The 20,691-nt window shown below is 36.9% G+C and overlaps 3 protein-coding genes across 5 annotated transcripts in view; 1 reads left to right on the top strand and 2 right to left on the bottom strand.

The window, feature by feature from the left end:
• Positions 1 to 1,557: 1,557 nt before the first annotated feature.
• On the bottom strand, positions 1,558 to 7,333 carry LOC111245928 (tumor protein 63-like). 3 transcript variants are annotated; one of them, XM_022794942.2, is made up of 6 exons: positions 7,081 to 7,333; positions 6,671 to 6,721; positions 5,450 to 5,607; positions 4,792 to 5,053; positions 4,331 to 4,491; positions 1,558 to 4,044 (listed from the first exon to the last, which is right to left on the bottom strand). In XM_022794942.2, exons 1-6 carry the CDS (start codon positions 7,127 to 7,129, stop codon positions 3,763 to 3,765), a joined length of 963 nt encoding a protein of 320 aa, XP_022650677.1. In that variant the 5' UTR covers positions 7,130 to 7,333; the 3' UTR covers positions 1,558 to 3,762. The 3 variants fall into 3 exon arrangements, with proteins under 3 accessions (XP_022650677.1, XP_022650678.1, XP_086836500.1); XM_022794943.2 differs by lacking the exon at positions 7,081 to 7,333 and adding an exon at positions 6,921 to 7,069; XM_086980374.1 differs by lacking the exon at positions 7,081 to 7,333 and adding an exon at positions 6,837 to 7,048.
• A 106-nt stretch (positions 7,334 to 7,439) lies between these two features.
• On the top strand, positions 7,440 to 17,218 carry Cdk5 (Cyclin-dependent kinase 5). Its single transcript, XM_022794944.2, has 7 exons — positions 7,440 to 7,579; positions 8,107 to 8,702; positions 10,152 to 10,240; positions 10,401 to 10,682; positions 13,968 to 14,139; positions 14,447 to 14,616; positions 14,926 to 17,218. Exons 2-7 carry the CDS (start codon positions 8,666 to 8,668, stop codon positions 15,076 to 15,078), a joined length of 903 nt encoding a protein of 300 aa, XP_022650679.1. The 5' UTR covers positions 7,440 to 7,579; positions 8,107 to 8,665; the 3' UTR covers positions 15,079 to 17,218.
• A 1,172-nt stretch (positions 17,219 to 18,390) lies between these two features.
• The window catches only part of LOC111244499 (uncharacterized), a 3,255-nt gene continuing 954 nt past the window's right edge, over positions 18,391 to 20,691 (bottom strand). The window contains exons 3-4 of the mRNA XM_022791701.2: positions 20,173 to 20,310; positions 18,391 to 19,780 (exon numbers count right to left, since the gene is read on the bottom strand). Of these exons, the coding sequence (XP_022647436.1) occupies positions 19,556 to 19,780; positions 20,173 to 20,310 (363 nt within the window). The 3' untranslated portion in view covers positions 18,391 to 19,555. The remainder of the gene's footprint in view (positions 19,781 to 20,172; positions 20,311 to 20,691) is intronic.

Below are 20,691 nucleotides of genomic sequence, written 5' to 3' on the forward strand. Positions count from 1 at the left end.
CTAGCCTAAAATTATTCTGTCGTTAGCCTAAAATTATTCCGTCGGATTAGCACACAAGTTTCACTTAATTATTAGTCGGACTTTCTAGTTAGAACTGTATTCTTTAGTAAACAAAGAGTTGATGGAGATACTAGCCTAGCAAAAAAAGGACAAAAAGTGCCAGTGTGTTTAGCTACTTCAAATGAATCATAATTCTGAATTCTATTATAATATATCAATAGAGTACTCGCTATTCAATAGTTATAGCAATACTTCCAATATTTTGCGATATTTTTTAAAAGCTTTTTCATCATGTCAATCTAAGAAATTGAGGGCTAATGTGAATTGAGTACTATGGACCACAACATTACGGTGCTGTTGTTCGAGAAGTGTACCTGCCTTAAACTCTTTACAGTAACTCTTCATCCGCATTACGTGTGCTATCCGGATGAATACAGATAATAATAAGGTAAATATATTTATCAAAAAAGCTTCACGTGTAACTCTAAGTTTGTGTTGTTTCTTAGGATCCAGTTGGATGTATCATTTTTTCAAGCTAAGTCATTCCAATGACATGTACGCTAACGCAAAGAATTCCTTGCTGCCAGCCGTTCGTGGTCCTTCCTTTGTTTAAATAAAAGTAATTTTAACATGTCTTGTTGCAGAATTTTTATGAGTTTGCATAACGATAGTATGACAACACGGAGTAAAACTCCGTGTTGTCATAATATCGTTATGAGTTTGCCGTGTGTGACAAATTCACGAGCAGAATGAAAGTTAAAATAAATAGCATGAATGAACACGTTGTGATGTGAAGTGTTCCATTGCGTTAAGCTTCCAAGAGCCAAAAAGCTATGGCTTCAGTCTGTAGGCTAACTCTCTGTGATTATCAACTAAATATTGCCCCTGTCATATATTGCCTTGTATGTGACCGATTCACGTAGCTTCGTAAGAACCGCAGTCACTGTTCTTTGTTTCAGTTGCCGTGCTTTTCTTGATTTCCACAACTAATATAACAGCCTTGAAAAGCTTTGGAACCATACCCTTCCCTAACCATCTGGTAGATTAGAATCAATGATAGCAAATAAATCTAATAGCCACAATACTTACAGAAGGTGCTAGATGCATTACCTTCTAATTCAAAATATATTATTCCTTGGGGTCGACAGGCAATTTTTAGCTTCAAAGATATGTAATCTATGTGAGATACCTGTGTAAATATGTTTTTATTATGCAGTGTCGTGCGGCGATTAGCGTTTACCGATCGTTTATAGTGAGACGATTGGAACGGGAGAAGCTGAGTAGCCAAATGACGGCATTATCTTTAGAACCATTGAGCTTACTAGTGAGCATAATGCTAAAAAAAGACGGTGTAATCGTAATTAATTATCAGTAGTGTTATGTGCTCAATGATTTTCACGTTTAGTCGCTGTCTACCTATAATATTAAAACAATTTGCTGCGCTATCTTTGCCCTTCCAAGCACAAAGAAAGACTTTTCCCTTACGTACATTCTATAAAACTAGAGTTAGCCATGCGCCGACATGAAATTTATATTTTAGACCAACGAGTTAGGCAATACAGGTCGAACTTTTGATACGTTGTTTTATTATTGCAACTACATACAAAAAAGCGATATGCACATACATATGATATCTGTATATATGTATTTGTGTAGGCTTCATTTTCGTCATAGTAAAGAGTACATAACACACCTAACGAAGGGAAAAGAGGACATCACAGCGTCAATGTTATTATCGAGTATTTGTTAAGACCATTGTTTTAACGTATAGTGACATGTAGATTCATGTAGATTCAGATTAAATTCTTTTTTTTTTAATTTTTTTAATGTCCGCTTCAGAATTTTTCAAGCCTCTATTAACTCATTAGGATTTTGAAAACGTGTATAGTTAGTTCACTCCTCGTTTAATCCTTGTGTGTAAAAATGTGTGGGACGTTAATAGACTCGGATAAACACAAAATCTATTTTAAATAATCTTTCCATTTGGCCTTTGATTATATTCACACGCATCGGTATATATCACATGTTTTGCCTCACTTTTTTTAAAGAATTTTCATTCGTTTCCAGGCTTCTCTATCAACAAGCTGAAAACAGATCGGTTACATTCGTGTGGTACAATATGCAAAGCATTTCTGCAGATGAAAACGATGTTGCATTCTGTTACATCTAGTGTATTGCATATATATATATATATATATATACATATATATATATATACTGCGAATATTCTGTTTTCCCAATCAAAATGTGAATTCCGTGTCGCGACAAAGCAAGGAAAAATTCTAGCAAACTTGCATCTGTGGGTTTCCTAACTAGGTTTAATATAGGACACAGTTCGGGATATCGCGGTTAAAGCGTAATACAATATAAACAAATTAAGATGCTTACAGAAGTTTACTAACACAAAAAAAGTACAGCAAATGTTTAGCCTTTCCGGCCGAAACTACTGTGTAATCGGAACACTAAGACCATCTGTCATGATGTCATTTGTCAATATTTTGCCATGTCCTATATAAGAACATTTAAATTTAAACATGTGAGGCTTGAAGTCTTTCACAATCTATAACAAGCAAGACATATCTTTCGCCCTGCAGTACCGTTAGTTTATCTAATTTTTAACAATAAAGGGCAATCTTTTAAAATATAATCTGTCATGGATCTCACACAAACTGTAGACTTGTTCGTATCTGTTACATTCGTTAACTATATCATTTAAATATCCCAGTCTATTTTATGTTTTTTCCTGGCATATTTGTCCTTAAGCATAATACGTTCAGTTCATTCAACCCCATACAATATGATGTCAATAAGGACAGTTATGATATCATCAGTCGGCCATCTACAAGTACAAAAATCAAGGAAAAGCCGTAATATTTTGTTTTAACATTAATAGTTAACTAGTCGAACGCAGAAAATACGTATGAATGTTTCCTTATCATTATTACCATTGTAATCCTGATAATTATCGTATATGCAAAAATGAAGCGACTTAGCCGAGAAGCTTAACGAAGCGTGACACTTTCGGGTCAGTAACAGCATTGCAATGCCAAGAGAGAAAAAGAGAGATTGTCCAGGTCATGAACGATTATAAATCAATTCCAGGGCAACTCTCGAAGAAAACAAATAATCGATATGCGGAGTGTACTGCACAGCAAAAAGCACCTGTTACCTGTAAAGTTAGCAATGCACCAGCTAAGGAATCGAAATTCAAGGATAATCTAATTTTTTGGTACTTGGTAGGAAGCAGTATGTTTAAAAATATATATATATAATCTATATTCTATCTGACCTAATGTGTTTTTTTGTAGAGGAAGCTGACCATTAGTGAGATAGACGGTCTGAGTCTTGGTGTCACGTGTATGTAAGTCGTGCTTCTCAACGTTTCTGTGGATATGTATATCGGGATAAAAAGCTAAAACTGCCTTTGTGGTCTCAGAAAAAAAGACAATTTCTCTCTAGTTTTTGTTTTCGTGGGTGCACTGCTCAACACTTGTATTTAAAATATTTATGTGTTTTGTGTCGGCACCAAATAACGAAGCAGCTGCGTGGTTTTACTCTCTCTCCCACTGGTGACAGCACCACTACGCCGCGCCATCTGCGCCGTCACAAACTTCTCTGACCTAGTCATAATTTCTGCTTTCCTTGCTGGCCCCGGGTGACCCTCCAATAGCTATTACCAATAGCAATTGTGAACAACTTCTTTTGCTTTCATTTTCATTAGTTGCTTTCATTTGATTCATTAAGCCCCTGATTAATTAGTTCCTACGTGTGTTGTTGATATACAGCATAGTGCTGTGGTGGTATATTACTCGCGAGAAATGCTTTCAATTCTTCGGTGAATTTTCGCCCCTTAACCCGTACAATAATTTCTGACACGGCTGTCGTAACATTATTGTCCACGTTGTCAACTGTCCGCGCCTTTTTTGATGGGGGGCCACTTTTTGGCGTGGCAACATACGGAGCAATCGTGTTCGTCAGACATTTGCCTTCCTCATTTTGCATATCACGCATCGGACAGACGCTGATTTTCAGCGGGATATCCACCTGGGTCGACAATAGCGATGGAAAGAAACATGTCTTTTAGTCGAGATATGATAAAATATCGCAGATCATAGAGATACTGGACACATTCAGATTTGTTTCACAAAAAAAAGGACAACGAAGTAGAAATCCTTCACTTTTTTTTTAAATTTGTTATTAGACCATAACAAGGCTTAACTTGGAATGCCTTTTCGAAAACTAGTGCTATATTTGACGCGTGTCTATGTTGTACAAATAATCATAATTCTTGACGACAAACTTTTGAATCGTTTTGTGCTTTATAACATACCTTTGAAAGGATCTGGTCTTTATAATGAAGCTCGGCGCACAATGAGGTTTTCTTTCGGGCTATCATCATGCAGGACGAAAGACAGACAAACGAAAAATTCTCTGTTTGACCGGATGAGCTGAATGCGTCCTGCAGAACAGGGATTCTAATTCCAAAGTCCGCTAATAAAAAATAAAGGAAGCGCAATAAAACTATAATAGCCATATTGTAAAAGTAAAGACATTGTTAACACCCAAGACACGCAGCCTACTGATACAGTTTTCCGGTACGTTTCCAGAGCCTTTATGGCTCGATTTCTAGCTCATGAATTTTTCGAGGTTACATGTCTCTTTTTATGGCTAACCAAACATAGGAATGCAACAGTCTTCATTACACTAAAAATAAACTGCCTGCTACGGCAATTAATGTTTTATGATTATCATTATACTCAAGAGATTGTCTACCGATTCATTCAAACATACCGGTATCGGGCGGCCCGGAGTAAGTTGCGAATCGTTCGCCACAGTATTGCAACACATGGCGAGGATGGTCAATCTTTTGTTCTTGATTTTTAAGAAGGTGATTGGGACAGACCTCGACAGGTTCCCCTTGATGATGTGCTTCCTGGTAGCGCAGACACACAACTAGACGCATATGGGTAGAATATGTCCCGTCGCACGTGAATCGAAAAGGCACCTTGACCGCATTCTTCAAATACAGCCTTCTTAGCGTGGAAGAAAAGATCTGTGGAAAAGCCAATGCACATCGACTTTAATATAAAAAATTAACTAAAATTTAATTATGTATGTGAAAATCTCGCCAGGGAACTCTCTACAGCTGCTTTTCTACCGGGACCTACGCTACCCTAGAATTAATTCGGCCTACTGTGTATTTCTGACCGTACGTTGAATCAGAGGAGGCGGCGTTAAAAACTTAAAAAACCAGATAAGTCGCGCTTACGGCCCGTCTAGAAAAAAGAAACAGCGAACCGCTTTATTTTCATCGCGCAAAACAATATCTTCATTGAAACACATAAAAAAATTCGCCTTTGCAAAAAGAATATAAACCATAAGATTATTTGAATAACAAGTATAATGATACTATCCGAAATATGAGATCGCTTTCATAATCTTCACTTACCCAAGGAGTGGCCTTGACGATTTTAGGCTGCTCAAATGTTCCCACTGTCAAAGTCACCTGTACGTCCCCAATGCTCTTTTGTGATGAGCCCTGCGATAAAACGACAAGATTCTCGAGGTTCTCAAGCCCGAGATCATGCTGAAGAACATTCATTGTATCTGAAAATCATACCCCGAGGGACTTCTAGCTTAAGCATGTTACGATAATGCACTTACGTGAGCGTGAATGGGTACACAATCTGAATTGAAACAATAAACTGTAAATTTTGTATAATGCATCAATAGGTACAGGATAAATTATATTTTTTAATAAAATAAAATACATAAATTTACATTAAAACTTAATTTGGATTATGTCATTTATATACCAGAAACAATATGCGTAATAAAAAGCATATACTAACAGCTTAACTACTTCGGGTAACTCTGTTTGTTTAATTTTCCGCTACAGCTAATTAATGTTTCTAATAGAACTGCGCTCCGTATCAGGGCCGACGTGCTCTTTGGAGTCTGGTATTTTAGCTTGTTTGTTGATGAATAATTATCATAAATAACCGTACTACTACTACACTAAATTTCAGCTCACAACAACTAGATTTCGGACATGAGCAATTATTACACTAATTAGTTGGCCTATGCACATTTTGAACAGAAGTCTATGTTTAGAAATAATTTTGCGGTTTTGTGCGCACCACTTTAAATATGGACCGAACACTTGAGTGAGGATTAGTGCTTTTAATATGAATAAACCTTGTGTACGCGGTCCCATAGAAAAACGTAGACCTGCAGATTTGGTACTTTCACTTGCAGATATATGAGTTGGTAATCAATAAAAATATATACATAAATACTTGTCTCATTAAGGTCCTTCTTTCTTGTTAGTCACCAACTTATTTTATTGTAAACCATTTGCGATCTGCATCTAGTTGTGTGAAAAAAGACTTCTTTACCTGTTTTCAGGTAGGCGTTAGAACAGCTTATTGTACGACTGAGATACGTCATTTCAATAGCATGATACATGGCATGTATTTACGCATATTTCTGTTTAAAATTTAAATCATATCGAAATTTATGTAAGTATGAGAAATGAAATCATAACACGATTGTTTCCTGCAAAACAAAAACATTCCACCGAAAGACAACAATAAATAGTGTTAGGAAGTAACGAATCAAGTTGCCTTTGCTAGAAATATACACAACACAAAGTACAAGGTGAACTCACTTTGGCTCAGCGGTGGCTCCACCGCCTCTTCCTTGGTATCACCTGAAGTTACTGAAATTACAAATAAAATTCCAGGTTAAATGCCTGTTACAATTGTCATCACCTTCCCCTTTCATTTACTCATTATTTTGTTGCGCTCAAAATTGCCCCATAGAGAATTACTGACACTAAACCATTCACACATTTTTTTTTCAGAGAATCAAACCACCATCGATTAAACTTTCAAATTAACACAAATTCGACTTATTACGCATCTTGACGTAACACTGCGGTCAGGCTGTAGCCAGCAGTAATCACCACACCGTCCCCACTTGGCCAGTTTATTGGTGGAGACACACATAATTTAAAGATAGAACCCGCCATATCTTGCTTTAATTCTTTACGACAGATCTATAGGTGTTTATACTTACCGATGTTGCCAGAGATGAATGTGTTTTCAAACAGTATGTTTTCATCCATGATCGTCGGTCACAATTATTCGCTTTTCTTTTACCGTCGCCAACTGTGGTTGTGCATGGAACGCTTATAGCACACACATGTCTTGGAAATTTATACAGTACAGTTTTAGAAAAGTGACACAATTATATTTGGTTGCGTATTTGTCATTGTTGGCAGTCAGTGCATCTTTCAACTTTCGGCCTAGTGCTATTGCGTTTAAGACTCCCGCTCCTGTCGCATCCGCAAATTGACGGGGTGAAAGCAGACAGCCGACGCGACAAGTGCGATCGACCAGAGAGAGGCCACAGTTTGAGATATGCACACTAATGAAAATATTATGGTTCAGATACCTCAGCGGAAAAACAGTGAATATGATTTCGTTTCATTCTCATTTTTTCGGAGTTACTCGAAGAAAAAGTTTCTCGCAATAGCTACGAAATAATCTAATATCAGTCTTTATGTTAATTATATGTAAGTTGGTTTCGATTACGAAATAACTCTAGAGTGTTTTCTTCAAGACAAATAAATCTTGTTGAGTACGTTTAGTCGCAAAATCGTTAGCTGACCTTGATTAATTCGCGATTACGTGGGATTAATGTACATAGATCTAGAATAATCTAAGGCCTATAGGGAGTAGTCTATAATATCGTACACTGTCTATCCAGCGGAATTTGGCGGGCAGCAGACGAGATTGTTAAAACAATGAAACCCCATAAACCTCTATAGTAAGCTTTCCTTTTTGTTATTATGTGCCTCCATCAAACTTGCACTACATTATACGGACCAAATGTGCCCTTTTAAGTAAATAACGTATTACCGTACAGCGTACATTAGCAATTAAGTGAAAATAACTCGGATTAACATGAACCCAGTATACTGTTCTAAAACCAATCAAGGTGTCACAAGGTTGTTATCAACCAGTGTCGGATATTTTGATTTTGTTACTCACCCTCTCTCATGATTTGCGTCAACCCTCCTCACTTTGCGCGTTCTTTTAGCCTTCTTTCTAGAGGCGATTGTGCCAAACATAATCGACAAAGAAGAAGTGGCCGCAGCTAACGCAGCCGGGACGAAGAGATACGACAACGTAATCCAGCAGATTTTGCTCACCAAATTCGCCCGGTCGTACAGCTGTTGAGGATTATCGTCTTTCTACTATATCATACTTATTCTAATTGTCTGTTTCGTCTATGCATAGCAACACTATCATGTGCGGTTGGTGTTTATTGTGTACTCCTGGTGCTACTGCGGCAAACAACCACACTAATGTGCCGAACTACGAGGAATATTGAGTAAGGCGTCTAACAAACAACAAAAAACGGGAAAGTCGGGAGTGTCGGGGGGGGGGGGGTAGTTCCTTTACGGGTATATCGGAGTAGTATAAGGGTATTCTGCGATCAGAGGCTGCGGGATCCAGTGACGCAGAAGTGACGTTCTTGCAGCAGCCCTGATGTAATTTCGGTTGATTAAGCTGCGCACAGTTTGCTTTGGAGATCCGACACAACGTTAACTAAGAAGTACTGGAGTGTAGAGCTGCTGCGGTGCATTGGTGTCGTCATGCAGAAATATGAACGGCTCGAAAAAATTGGTGAAGGTTGGTTACGGAATACTTGCACTAATACTATGGCAGTCGATTAATTAGATGGCGCTCAATTCTTTATAGAAAGTAGAAGAAGTATTAGGTTGAAACAGCTCAGTGGAGTTGAAGAGCTCATTAGCTTAGCTCTCCTTACATTAGAGGTTTAATAATTTCAGTGCTTACTGAGAATATTCGAGAGGTTATATGTATAACCTAACGAATATGTATATAGTAGATTGATATATTTAATGTCTTATCTTTTGACGTAATCATAATACGAGCTTGCATGTCTTAATTCAACCCCTGGACACAATTTTTAATCAATATAAAAGTTATTAGAGGCAAATGATTTTGTAGTCGATTTAAGAATGTACTTTTCCTAAGTGTACCTTTTTAAATATATTGATTTTTTGTGAGATTACCGGCGTCACTAAATTATTGATTCGAACATGTAGGCGCGCATGACTTATATACCAGTAGAGATATTTCTAGTGTAAGATTAGAATGTATTCAGAGAAAACATAGCGCCCCATAGTCATTTGAATTACGTTCCTTCCAAATGCGTTGGGGTTTCGAATGTCATTATTTTTTGTTATATTACATGATGTTGTATTTACAAAAAGTGAAGAGGCATGTCTGTTATTTCGTTTATGTTGGAATGGACGTTGGAAGACACATTTTTCTTTTCAAAATAGACGCCTATTTCAGTGAACCAGCGATTTTTTTTACATCAAAAGAGTCAGTGTTCATAACTCCCGTAAGCAGTCGTGCTTCGGAACTGTCCGTTAGTTTACGAAAACAGACGTCTCAAAACGATAAATCACATCAGAAAGATTAGGACGAGGGCTGTTTGAAACCAGACAAAGTTCAAAGTGTCATTTTCGCAATATGAAACGTATATTGAGACCACGTTATGCAAGCGATGAGCTGGTCAACTACGATTTAAATTCTGTGTTTGGATAATTGTACGCTTTTTTTCTCTACAAGACCTACACCATATAGTACTTAGTAGCCACTAGCGTATCAATCAATAGAAAAATTTCTCTAAGGAAAATGGATATTGCGCTCTAAACGCGACAGTATCTATGTGAAACTTTAGGCAAAGTTATGTAATGCAATCTACGCATTTAATATCTACGAATGTTTTAGGAAAGTAACTGCTTCCTGCAAGTGTTACAACATGAAAAGCAACAATAAGAAATTACAGTGGATATGTTTGTATCAAAATCATACAGTATATTGCAATCGTTTTTTCTGACGATAACTCGATGTGTATGCGTGACCCTCGTCCATCATAGTGCGTCGCATAAAAGAAAGACACTACTCGAGTCTTAGGATTAAACTAATAATACTGATAGATCGAGACATCGTGATTAGCAGTCGTTGGGGTGCCTTTACCTTAGAATTGCCCTAAAACAGTGTAATGTTTCCATGTGTGCATGTTCCCTATTTTTTTTTTTGCAGGAACGTATGGAACGGTGTTTAAAGCCAAGAATAAGGAAACGCAAGAGATTGTGGCCCTTAAGAGGGTTCGGTTAGACGACGATGACGAGGTACGTTCGCGGCATTGTCATCATTTTTAGCCGTTAATCAGTAAGAACTGGTTACGCAGACTAAACAATGCTAATAACATATCGAAGTTCTAAGCAAATACAATGAGTGCATAATAAATCAAGTAAGCAAATGTTTAACATAGTTTTCTATTATATTCAGGGTGTACCGAGCTCTGCTTTGCGTGAAGTGTGTCTTCTGAAGGAGTTGCCGCACAAAAATATTGTTCGCCTGCACGATGTGCTTCATTCGGAGAAAAAGCTCACACTTGTTTTCGAGCACTGTGATCAGGATCTTAAAAAGTACTTCGATTCGTTAAACGGGGAGATTGATCCCGATGTTGTACAGTCGTTCATGTACCAGCTTCTTCGAGGGCTGTCGTTTTGTCACAGCAATAATATTCTACACCGTGATCTTAAGCCACAAAATTTACTTATTAATAAGGTTTGTTTGCTTTTGTTGTTGCTTATTGTTATTTAATTATTGTTGTCATTTTTAAAAGCGATAGTATTCCTATTTGGCAAGCCAGGATTTTATGTGCTTTTTAGAGAAAGGTTTATTTTAGCCATTCTACGTCATTATTGAAAATACATTTCAAGGTTTATTTCTTCTTTTGACCTTAATTGTTTAAAATACTGAAATAACTAAAAATAATAACAATATTCATACCATAAGAGAGGTTACAACTAGCAATCTATGAGTTTTTTTTACAGTGGGTATTGTCTAGTGACTCTCCTAATGTCATTTTGTCTTATCTTAAGCTATATCTTAAGGGGGGGGGGGGGGGTGTTCAAAAAGTTACGCAATCCTAACAAAAATATAGCAGTGTTTAAGGGTTTTAAAAGTAACCGCTCATGAAATCTATTTTCATTCTTTGTCTGATAAATACATATCCAGATAAAGCAAAAAAACTAAGAGAAGAGCACAAAACTCCGGCTGGAATCGCTGGCCGTCTCCAAAGTTTTAACTAAGAGTTGTTGTCTCCTGAGATAAATTCTTCTAGATTGTTTTACTTCCTTCTTCAATTTGAAACAAACGTCGCTAGTTGAACATGTATACATTATATACAACAAAAATAAATCGCACGAAAGATTACCTTTCAAACTAGTCGACTTCGGTCAATGTTCCATAGAACTGCGTATTCCATTGAGCTGTATCTTTAAAAACTAGTTTAGAGGTAAATTTTCTATTTTTTTTACTATTTCACAAAAAATGTAAATTTTCTGATTTGTTGTGTTTTTTATACCTCAGAGTAAATGTACCTGTAAAATAAACTAATGTGAAAAGCAACTAAATAAACTAATGTGATAGCATAATATCTGATGAGGAGGCTTTACAAGACAGTATAACGTTGTTTTCTTGATTGTTGTGAAGTGGTTTGAACTGTTTTAGTAGAATACATGTATGATGGTAGAATATATATATATATATATATATTCTACCAAAACGGTTCTAAAATTGATAAAACTTTGGCAGCTGTTTACTATAACGGGTTCATCCGCCACTTTTGGTATCAGATAAAGCTCGCTAAAATAAAGCAAAACAAACTTATCAAAGTGATCAACAGTACGCCGCCTTCGGATGATGACTAACGCTCAGCTGTTACCTAATCTTTATGAGCTGGATGAATCCGTATTAAAAAAGCTTCCTTTTTTGTTGAAATCGGCAATCCAGTTATTGTTAGTTTTTTAAAAGCCATTTTTGATACACTTAAGTTTCTCATACAGAAATCAATGGCCGTTTTAGACAGGAGAACATCAATAGCCAAGTGAGCCTTCCAGATAAACTCCAACGACTACTTTAAGACTTTTGCGCCTTTTTGCACTCTTTTAATTTTTTGGTTAACCTGAAGCTTTGTACACCAGTTCAACTTTTGCCCTTGCTTTACCAGGACTTTTAGTCTGCTATCAGACCAAACTTTAATTATCTGAACGACAGTTCGGTGAGTTTCCGTCTACCAATATCGTTCGGCGCACAGTCACCATACAAGTTTCGCTGATTTAAAAAAGGAGTATCCTGAAAAGACTAGTTAATCTCGAATGGAAGCTGTGATCGTGGTGGATTGCGGTTGTATCGGATAGACGTGGCCTTCAAGAATGGCACTTCTATCGCATACACAAATTTCGCTGAAATATCTGCCCATGTTTAGATATAAGTATGGAAAAGAAATATTCTCAATTTAGACGCGGTATATATATGTACCGGACTGCAATACGTATATTATATAAAGTTGTCAAAAAAATATTGACCGCGTTTAAGCCAAAGTTAGAACATATATCTTTCACATTGTAAAATAATGTTGCTAAACAATATATGCACAGTTTTGATTGATGGCCCTCTGCCATTTTTGGCAACACCGTAATTCCATCAGTGTTGAACTATATGGTTGCTTAGCGAAAAATTGTGACAAGCGATTTTAGCACGACACTATTAAAACCAAATTAATAGATTAAGAGTGTTCTGCAAAGACCGAAACAGATAATAGAGTGATGGAAGAAATTCGCGCTATACGGGTTATGCATTAAAACTTCGTATCTAAGCTTTCTAATTTTTTTTTTTCATTTTGTGATCCTGGTATTGTCTTGGTGAGAGACAATGCCTCTTCTGTTCACTGGTTTCAGTCTATTTTTTAAATGGTTTGTTCTAATGTTATTAGTTGTTGATAGTGGAATAGACGTTTGAATCTATCTCTTTGCCAAGCGGCAGCAACTTTAAATGCTTTGTAGTTCCACCACACATATAGCATCATCGTCTTAACATCAGTCTGGGCTTTGCCACAAATTGTGGAGCACAATTTTTATTTGCACATGATAGTTGTATGTGATCCATTTCATCCGTGATCAATCACTTTATAAAAAATATCGGTTGGGTTGCGTTTCTGTACAGTTTCGCAGATGAAAATGCTATCGAGCAAAATCCTTCGCGTTAAATGCTGTCGCACCCAAACATCAGGTCTCCTTCTGCAGCCAGCTGTCTTCAAATAGTTCAAAACTGTTTGGCGGTAAATGTTTAATTTCTCGGTGATATCATGGCTACTCGCATGTCAGTCTTGCTCAACTATCGCGATAATCTCATCAACTTTTTTCGAATTAATCGGCCACTACGAAAAGCATCCTTTACATCAGAATTTCCAGAACGAAAGCGACACAATCACCTTTAGGCGGTTTCTTCTGATAACATATCTTGACCACATACAGCCCAAGTTTTTTTTTATAGACCTAGGCGCAATATGTGTCTTTATAGTAATAAAATTGATTTCTTTTTTCATTTTTAAGGCAATGTCTCAAGTCTGCATTTCAACAATTTTAGCACATCTACTACCGCCAAGTCTCAGTTTTCGAGTAGCACCAAGGCCGACCCGATGCGATTAATACTACCTGAAATATGTGATTTAAAAGCCACCTATCTAGAAGAACGGTCAATAATTTTTCGACAAGCTAAAATACGTGAGCTGCGTGAACAGTACTTGATATCCTAGGTCCAAAGTAACGCTCAAATACAATTTTTTAAAAGTACTTTCGTTTTGTTGGCTCAGTTGGCGTATATGTGAATACTGATGGACTCGAACCGGAGACATTTAATAGTCAATATATATATTTATACATGATTACAAATGCATGTTACTGAATAGGGTGAACGACAGGACTCTCAATCTTTTCTTCAAAAATCGTAATTTTTACTGATAATAAATACTAGTATACATTTATACTCATTTTGATTATTGAACAGAATGGAGAACTGAAGTTGGCGGATTTTGGCTTGGCGCGAGCGTTTGGAATCCCAGTGCGCTGCTATTCGGCCGAGGTGGTGACTTTATGGTATCGACCACCCGACGTACTCTTTGGAGCTAAATTGTACACAACCTCAATTGATATGTGGTCCGCGGGATGCATCTTTGCCGGTTGTTATCTGTTAATTCAGTATTATTTTTTATTCTTATCATAGGTATTTCTCAGAAAAGCAATGCCTTTTTGCAAATGATAAATACATCGAATCAGCATACTAAGTCAATCAGAAACACGTAGTAATAGAATTTTAAAAAATACTATTACTAGTAACAATCAGAAAGATTCAAACATCCGTCTTTCAGCTTACCCACCATCAGTTATAGCAAACAAACCTAGTTAATTCCAAAGTGGACATTATGTTTACTATTTTAGACTATACTCTTGAATTGACTATTCCGTTGTTTATTGCGCCAATCGCAGAACTGGCTAATGCGGGCCGACCGCTGTTTCCTGGATCAGATGTCGACGATCAGTTGAAGCGCATATTTAAGCTTCTCGGCACACCCTCTGAAGATACGTGGCCCAATATGAGCAAGCTGCCTGAATATAAAGCGTTTCCGATTTACCATCCAACAACTAGCTTTTCGCAAGTAAGTGCAGTCGATTCAGCAAAGAATGCACAGAGCAAGTGTTACTTTGTTTTATCGCCATCGAGCTGCACTCACAGTTGTTTATTGGCTAGTATCTAATTGATTTATTATTATATTTTATTATATGTAGACAATAAGAACGTTTAAATATAGAGTTATAGTATTTGCCATAAATGTGTGCTATTTTTGATGCACTTAAAAAGATCATTTACAGAAGTACGTTTAACTAGGCATATAACTACTACGCACTATTCTAGACATCTTAGTCTTACCAAATACGTATCTCTGACCGTTCTTCGTGTGATGCAGGTGGTGCCCAAATTAAACCCGAAGGGGCGAGATCTTCTTCAGAAATTGCTCGTATGCAATCCCCAGGGAAGACTCTCGGCCGACGAGGCCATGCTCCACTCGTACTTCCACGATTTGTCTCTTACAACTCAGCAAACTCTTCCTGGCGTATAGCTTTGTGCGTGTAGTTTATCGAGCCAGCCTATTATCAACGACAGTTACAGAGATCAGATGTAGGATTGGAGAAGAATGTGTCCTTCGTGCTTTGTAAAATCAGATGCACGATGCATAACCAAAGGTGCAAACCAGACTATCAGCTTATACAGCAGCGGGGTGCCACGGACAGCGGTGTTTGCTAACCCTGATAGTGGAGGTGCAACATTACGTACAAAAGGAGCAGTCTAGCCGACTAACTTCATAACGATAAAACTGAAGTTGATAGTGCAGTAATGTGCGTTTTCGCTTATGCGTTTCCCTAATTCTGTCAGCCAGGTGGATTCAGTACCGCCTTTCTTCTCATGACTGTTATATGCGGTACAAAACGTATTCGGCATTCGCCCGGCTACGTCCATGAAGAACGAAACGCATAAAAGTGTATCTCTTCATCGGAAACGTTTTACATAAAATATTCATGCGCATCATACATTACACAGAGGGAAACTTTGTGTGTTAGGCCAAAATTACGGCATATAAAAGAGGATTTGCGACTGCGCTGGACTTTCGGATTCAACATTGACGCTCCCTCACACAAAACAACGCTTCAGGTCTATTGAGACAGGTCCCGTTTGGATGCTAGTGAGTGCTGAGGCTAGAAGTATTTATCGGCAAAAAGCATTGCCTGGCAGATAACTACCTAGCTGACTGGACCTAGATATAATCGTGAGCAAGGAAAAGTGGACAGAAGGCACTGATTAAGCTAGAAGTTAGCAAGCAAGCATCTACGATAGCACTTTCCCCTGCTTTATTTATCAGAGGGTTAATTCGCTGTGTTATGAAAGCAAAAACGGTATATAGGTCTTTTAGTAGCAAACAAATTAGGAAAGCAAGAAGCAGAGTCTAATTAATGGTAAGCTAATTGACACTCGATAAAAGCACATGTACATGTATACAACCTGTTTCCCTTTCACTGTGAATTCCGAGATATAACTGATAATTAAATAATTTGTCTTGTGAACACCTGAGGATGTTTGTCCGTGGCTTGTCCACGGTTACCTCAAAGAGAGTGATGTGGTTTCTGTGAATAGTTTACACAGCTCAGCTCTAGACCAGTTGCTGAACTAGTTTTGACTGATAATGACTGTGTGTGTGAATGACTCATGGAAACAAAAATTAATAATGACAATTCCGTAGTGATTTAAGTTTGATAATATCCAGAACTATAGGACTCCTGCTGCCGTGTCTAAATTTGACAGCCACCATGCCCACAAAGATAAATCTATTTTATAGATACTAAAATAAATATAAATTGATTTAATAGTATATGGCACCAATTCGAGGGGACGATACAGTACCTCCCAGTCTGACTGGTGGTGTGAGTCGAATAATGGAAAATCGCATCTTCTGTCTCCAGGGAGAAATAAATGTCCTTTCGCGTGGATATGCTACCTATATATCCAATACATAGTAATGATGAAATGAATCATTATAATATAATTTAGTAATTATAGTTGAATACAAAATAGGGAAGAATCTAAAAATGCGAGACAGGTTAGTGGGCAGGGAGTTTGCAACGCGTGAATGAAATACGGAAGTGAAATAAAGTATGTTTAAATAAACTGAATAAAGATGTTTTAATTATTTTACAAACTTCATATGGACATATGATGGATGTTAAATGGAAGCTAGATTTGTTAGAAGCTGTACAGGTCACGAGAATATAAAGAATAAACTCGTTTTAACGGATCAGTCCTGAAGCAAACTTTTTGCACAGCTAGATACACCCATGCACAGATGGACATAATTTTCCTAGGTTTTCTGTCATTTTAATTTCAGAGACGATTATAAAGAGCAATTAATTTGCACTGGTATTGTCGGAAGGGAAAAGGGCCGTTGCTACATGTTGATAACTGATTGATGAATGCATTATTGCGAGATGCCTAGAGAAGATAGCCTATCAGAATCAATAGTTAAGAAATGCATGAGTATAAAATGGTATGAAAAAAATTATTCAATTGTTTTGTTAATAAAATATATAATACGTCATGTTTTCCGTGCAACGGACATTATCTACCTTGAACTAAGAGCGTCATGTGTATGTGTATTTCCTTTACGCATGATATTTACATAAAAATAAAATACAGAGAACTTAATTTACTTTCGGTTTGTTCTCTTTTTAAATAGATATGTTCATAAACATGTTTAACAGTACATTAATAATAATAATAATAAGAATACGTGATTTCCAACACTTGGTATGGAAATCTAAAGGTTGGCTGCATCAGGCCTTAGGTCTGTATAAACGATGATTCACCTACTTTCCATGTATTTTTTGCTAGAAGGCTAATTCCACATACTGCTTTGTAACATATAAATATTATATAGATGTCCTGGAAAAATAACATCACCTTCACGCGCAGATTTCCTAGCGCAAGTGAATATATACGAGTAAGCATATTTAGTATTGTACTGTACATATGCTATAATACTCATGGCATCATCATTGTCGTTCATCGTCTATTTTCAGACAAAAAAAAAGAGAGAAAAAAGGGTGAGTAACTGTTGACGCTGGCTCATATGGATGCTGTCTACGTGATAAAAGTTGATATTCCCTGCAAGTCGAGCAAGATGATGAGGACTAGAAGAGAATTGATCGTTTGTAGTTGCAATGATTCTTACACATTGCATTTGTATTACAAATAGAGTGATAAAACTGAAACGAAGCCAAGCGAAACAATATATTGGAGCAGCTGTTTCACACATCGCCTTATATGATACTGTAAAAGCCAGACACAATGATTTGTTTTTACTTTGACCTTGCTTGTGAAAATAATTCGTTGTTTCTTTTTCAAATAATATTAGAATAGAAAAAGTAACGACTTAACAAAAAATAAATAATCTAACAAAAACAAATTATTTGAATTCTAGCAACGAATTAAGTTTGTTGTCACTTTCTACAACCTTTTCTCCCCAATTTTTTACTTCTCGCTCGAAGTTTTTTAACTGGATTTTTAGACCCTCTTCGCTGTGGGATGTACGGTTATTAGTTACGTTTGCTAGTGACCGGAAGAAGTCGTAACTTTCTAAAAGATCTAGAGAATATAGTACGAAGTGATTGCAACTTGAGTGGCTTTTGGAGTCTTTACCTGGTATTGTAATATAGGAAAATTACTTTGTAGGTTCGTAATTTCTAAGAAAAATTAGTATTATTAAATTTAAAAAAAAAGTGCCCTTACGGATAAGTAACTGCATCATGTTACCTAATACAGCTGTTTTACAGCAGAAGGTTTATTTCTTATCACCCGTTATAATGATCAATTGCAATCCAACTTCCGCCATTAAGGAAATAATTACTTTTATTATTCATTAGTTAAAGGAGGAGGCATTTACAGATCTGTATTTTTATGTGAGTTAATATTCCAGTCACTATCCATATAATATTCCAGAATATTGGCATAGTCTTCACTGGCCATAATTGTTATCAGCTGATTCTCATGTTCAATATGTCTAAAGCATATATACTGTACAGATGCGGCAGCACAAAAATAAACGCCTCTGTCTTTGAGGGGACCAAATTACACAAGCGTACGCACAAGATGCTTAAGGTTTTTGCTTGCTTCGACTAAAGTAGACGTTAAGCCATGTTTTTAACTATCCAACAGGATCTAAATTATTTTTGCCGAAACTATAACAAAACTGCTTGCAAACAAGGTACGCAATTTGATCCGACAAATAGACGGACACAACTATTTCTGCGTAGTATGAGTATGACGCAATCTTCAGAGATATTACTAAGCGCATTGATCATTGTTGGAAAACGTTATTTAAAGAAAGATTTTTGCTCATCGAAGCTATAATATGTAATTTTGCTTTTGGGAATCGTATACATTTGGCCATAATAGAACAGAGAAACGTAAATATCTGAGCTGGAATTGATTTTTAACAAGTTATTGGATTATTGTAGATCTTAGTACATACATTTCTTCGAATTCATTGAAAATTTGATTCAGGAAAGCAATTATAATATCCGCGAATATTTGATAACTGCAGAGTACACGCTCTCGTTTATATTAGCTCATTGAAGTTTTCAACACAAAAAATGCGTAAACAGTAGCATTAGCAATAAAGTCTCCATAAGCTGATACGACCCGCAAATTCGCAAACAATTGAGTAGATAATATTTACGTTACATTAGTTGTTAATTAAGACGCTGGTTTGAGGCCGATCAGACGCTAAATAATTTTTTTTTACCAACTACAAAATACGTGTGTAGCATCAAGTTCCATATGGTTCTGGCAGAATAACAATTAACCTTACCCTGTCTCAACGCTGCAGGACTAAATTATAAAGCGTTTTCTTTAGAGTAGAAAAACTTAGTAGCGACAGCACCGGTTAGGCTTGTCTTTTTGTTTTTTTAATGCAGCAATCAGGCTTATTTATGTTCTAATTACTGCAGCAAAAACGTAACGTTCGCCCAATGGTTCGCTAAATTAACTTAAATCACACTGCGTCCGAAGATCATGTTTGCCGAGCTTGCCGCAAAAATTGCAGATGTTTTGCAGGGAATGGTGGATTGCGGCACTTCGCCATCATTTGGACGGAATCTAAACACGTGTACGAAATGGCTTGGAAGCGAGATGTCTTTTGCAGTTAGGCGTGTCTGTCGTCTCTCCGGATGGGTCATTCTGCGGATTTGCGGCTTAGTAGCGTGACACAACTTCTACGAAGTTTCGACATTCGAAACATTTAAGACAAAAGCAGGACAGGTGAATGAGTCCATCATCAGAACACGATGAGTGTGCTAACTAAATGCATAATTCGCTAAAAATTGAGAAACTAATAAGCTTAATTTCATTATTTTCAATTTCAAATTACTAAATCTATCAAAGAACTAATTTTAGAGTCTACGGGTTCTCACATTGCGAGAAGCGATGTTGGCGAACAACTAGAGATTTCGAGCTGCAGGCTGCAGCCTGAAAAATGAGCATCCCTATTGTCTCAAAAGGTACAGTCATAGCAGGCGGTGTTTTAACAATAGTTCTTAGTCTGCCCCGTATGTGTTAATAGATTATACTAGACAGTTTTTAATATGGCAAAGATATTCGCAAGTACCTGCAATAGCTGGCGGCCGTCCACGAGATGTCTGAAGTTCGTTGGCTTTGATATACGATCAGAAGTTACCATTGCGCTGATCTTGTGATCCGACATCGGTGTCAACTTCAAAGTTTGTTTAGGGCCATCTATCTTAGACTGTAGAGGAAAAACTCAAGTTGCGTTTCATCATTAATTCATGTAATTGGATAATAGGCGTTTCACACATATGTAAGATCACCTATTTTATTTACCAGTTAATTATTGATCAAGAAGAAGGCATCACCTTCCTCGCTAATCTAAGTGGAGGCTCTTGACAACTAATCAAATCAATTAGGAATCACCATACAGACAAAGAATGGCTTTAATCTATCCATACGCAAATCGAAAAAAAAATTACGAGAAATTTGAACTGCATGGTAATATACTACAACATTAAAATTATATTTATTTTCTCACAACCACATGAGATGCCAAGCTTGTAAACAATATACTGCTCGTCATAGTAGCGCCTCATAAGCAGCTCTATATATACATATA

Source organism: Varroa destructor, unplaced genomic scaffold (genome assembly GCF_002443255.2).
Source record: "Varroa destructor unplaced genomic scaffold, Vdes_3.0 BEIS01000002.1, whole genome shotgun sequence".
Lineage (NCBI taxonomy): Eukaryota > Metazoa > Arthropoda > Arachnida > Mesostigmata > Varroidae > Varroa > Varroa destructor.

Excerpts from the sequence above, each read along its gene's own strand:
- LOC111245928 (XM_022794942.2), bottom strand. The coding sequence starts at position 7,129 with ATGGATGAAAACATACTGTTTGAAAACACATTCATCTCTGGCAACATC. Across the intron at positions 5,054-5,449 it reads TCGTCAAGGCCACTCCTTGG|ATCTTTTCTTCCACGCTAAG; the intron begins GTAAGTGAAGAT and ends GCTTTTCCACAG. Across the intron at positions 4,492-4,791 it reads CTCCGGGCCGCCCGATACCG|CGGACTTTGGAATTAGAATC; the intron begins GTATGTTTGAAT and ends ATTTTTTATTAG.
- Cdk5 (XM_022794944.2), top strand. The coding sequence starts at position 8,666 with ATGCAGAAATATGAACGGCTCGAAAAAATTGGTGAAG. Across the intron at positions 10,241-10,400 it reads GGTTAGACGACGATGACGAG|GGTGTACCGAGCTCTGCTTT; the intron begins GTACGTTCGCGG and ends TATTATATTCAG. Across the intron at positions 14,617-14,925 it reads CAACAACTAGCTTTTCGCAA|GTGGTGCCCAAATTAAACCC; the intron begins GTAAGTGCAGTC and ends CGTGTGATGCAG.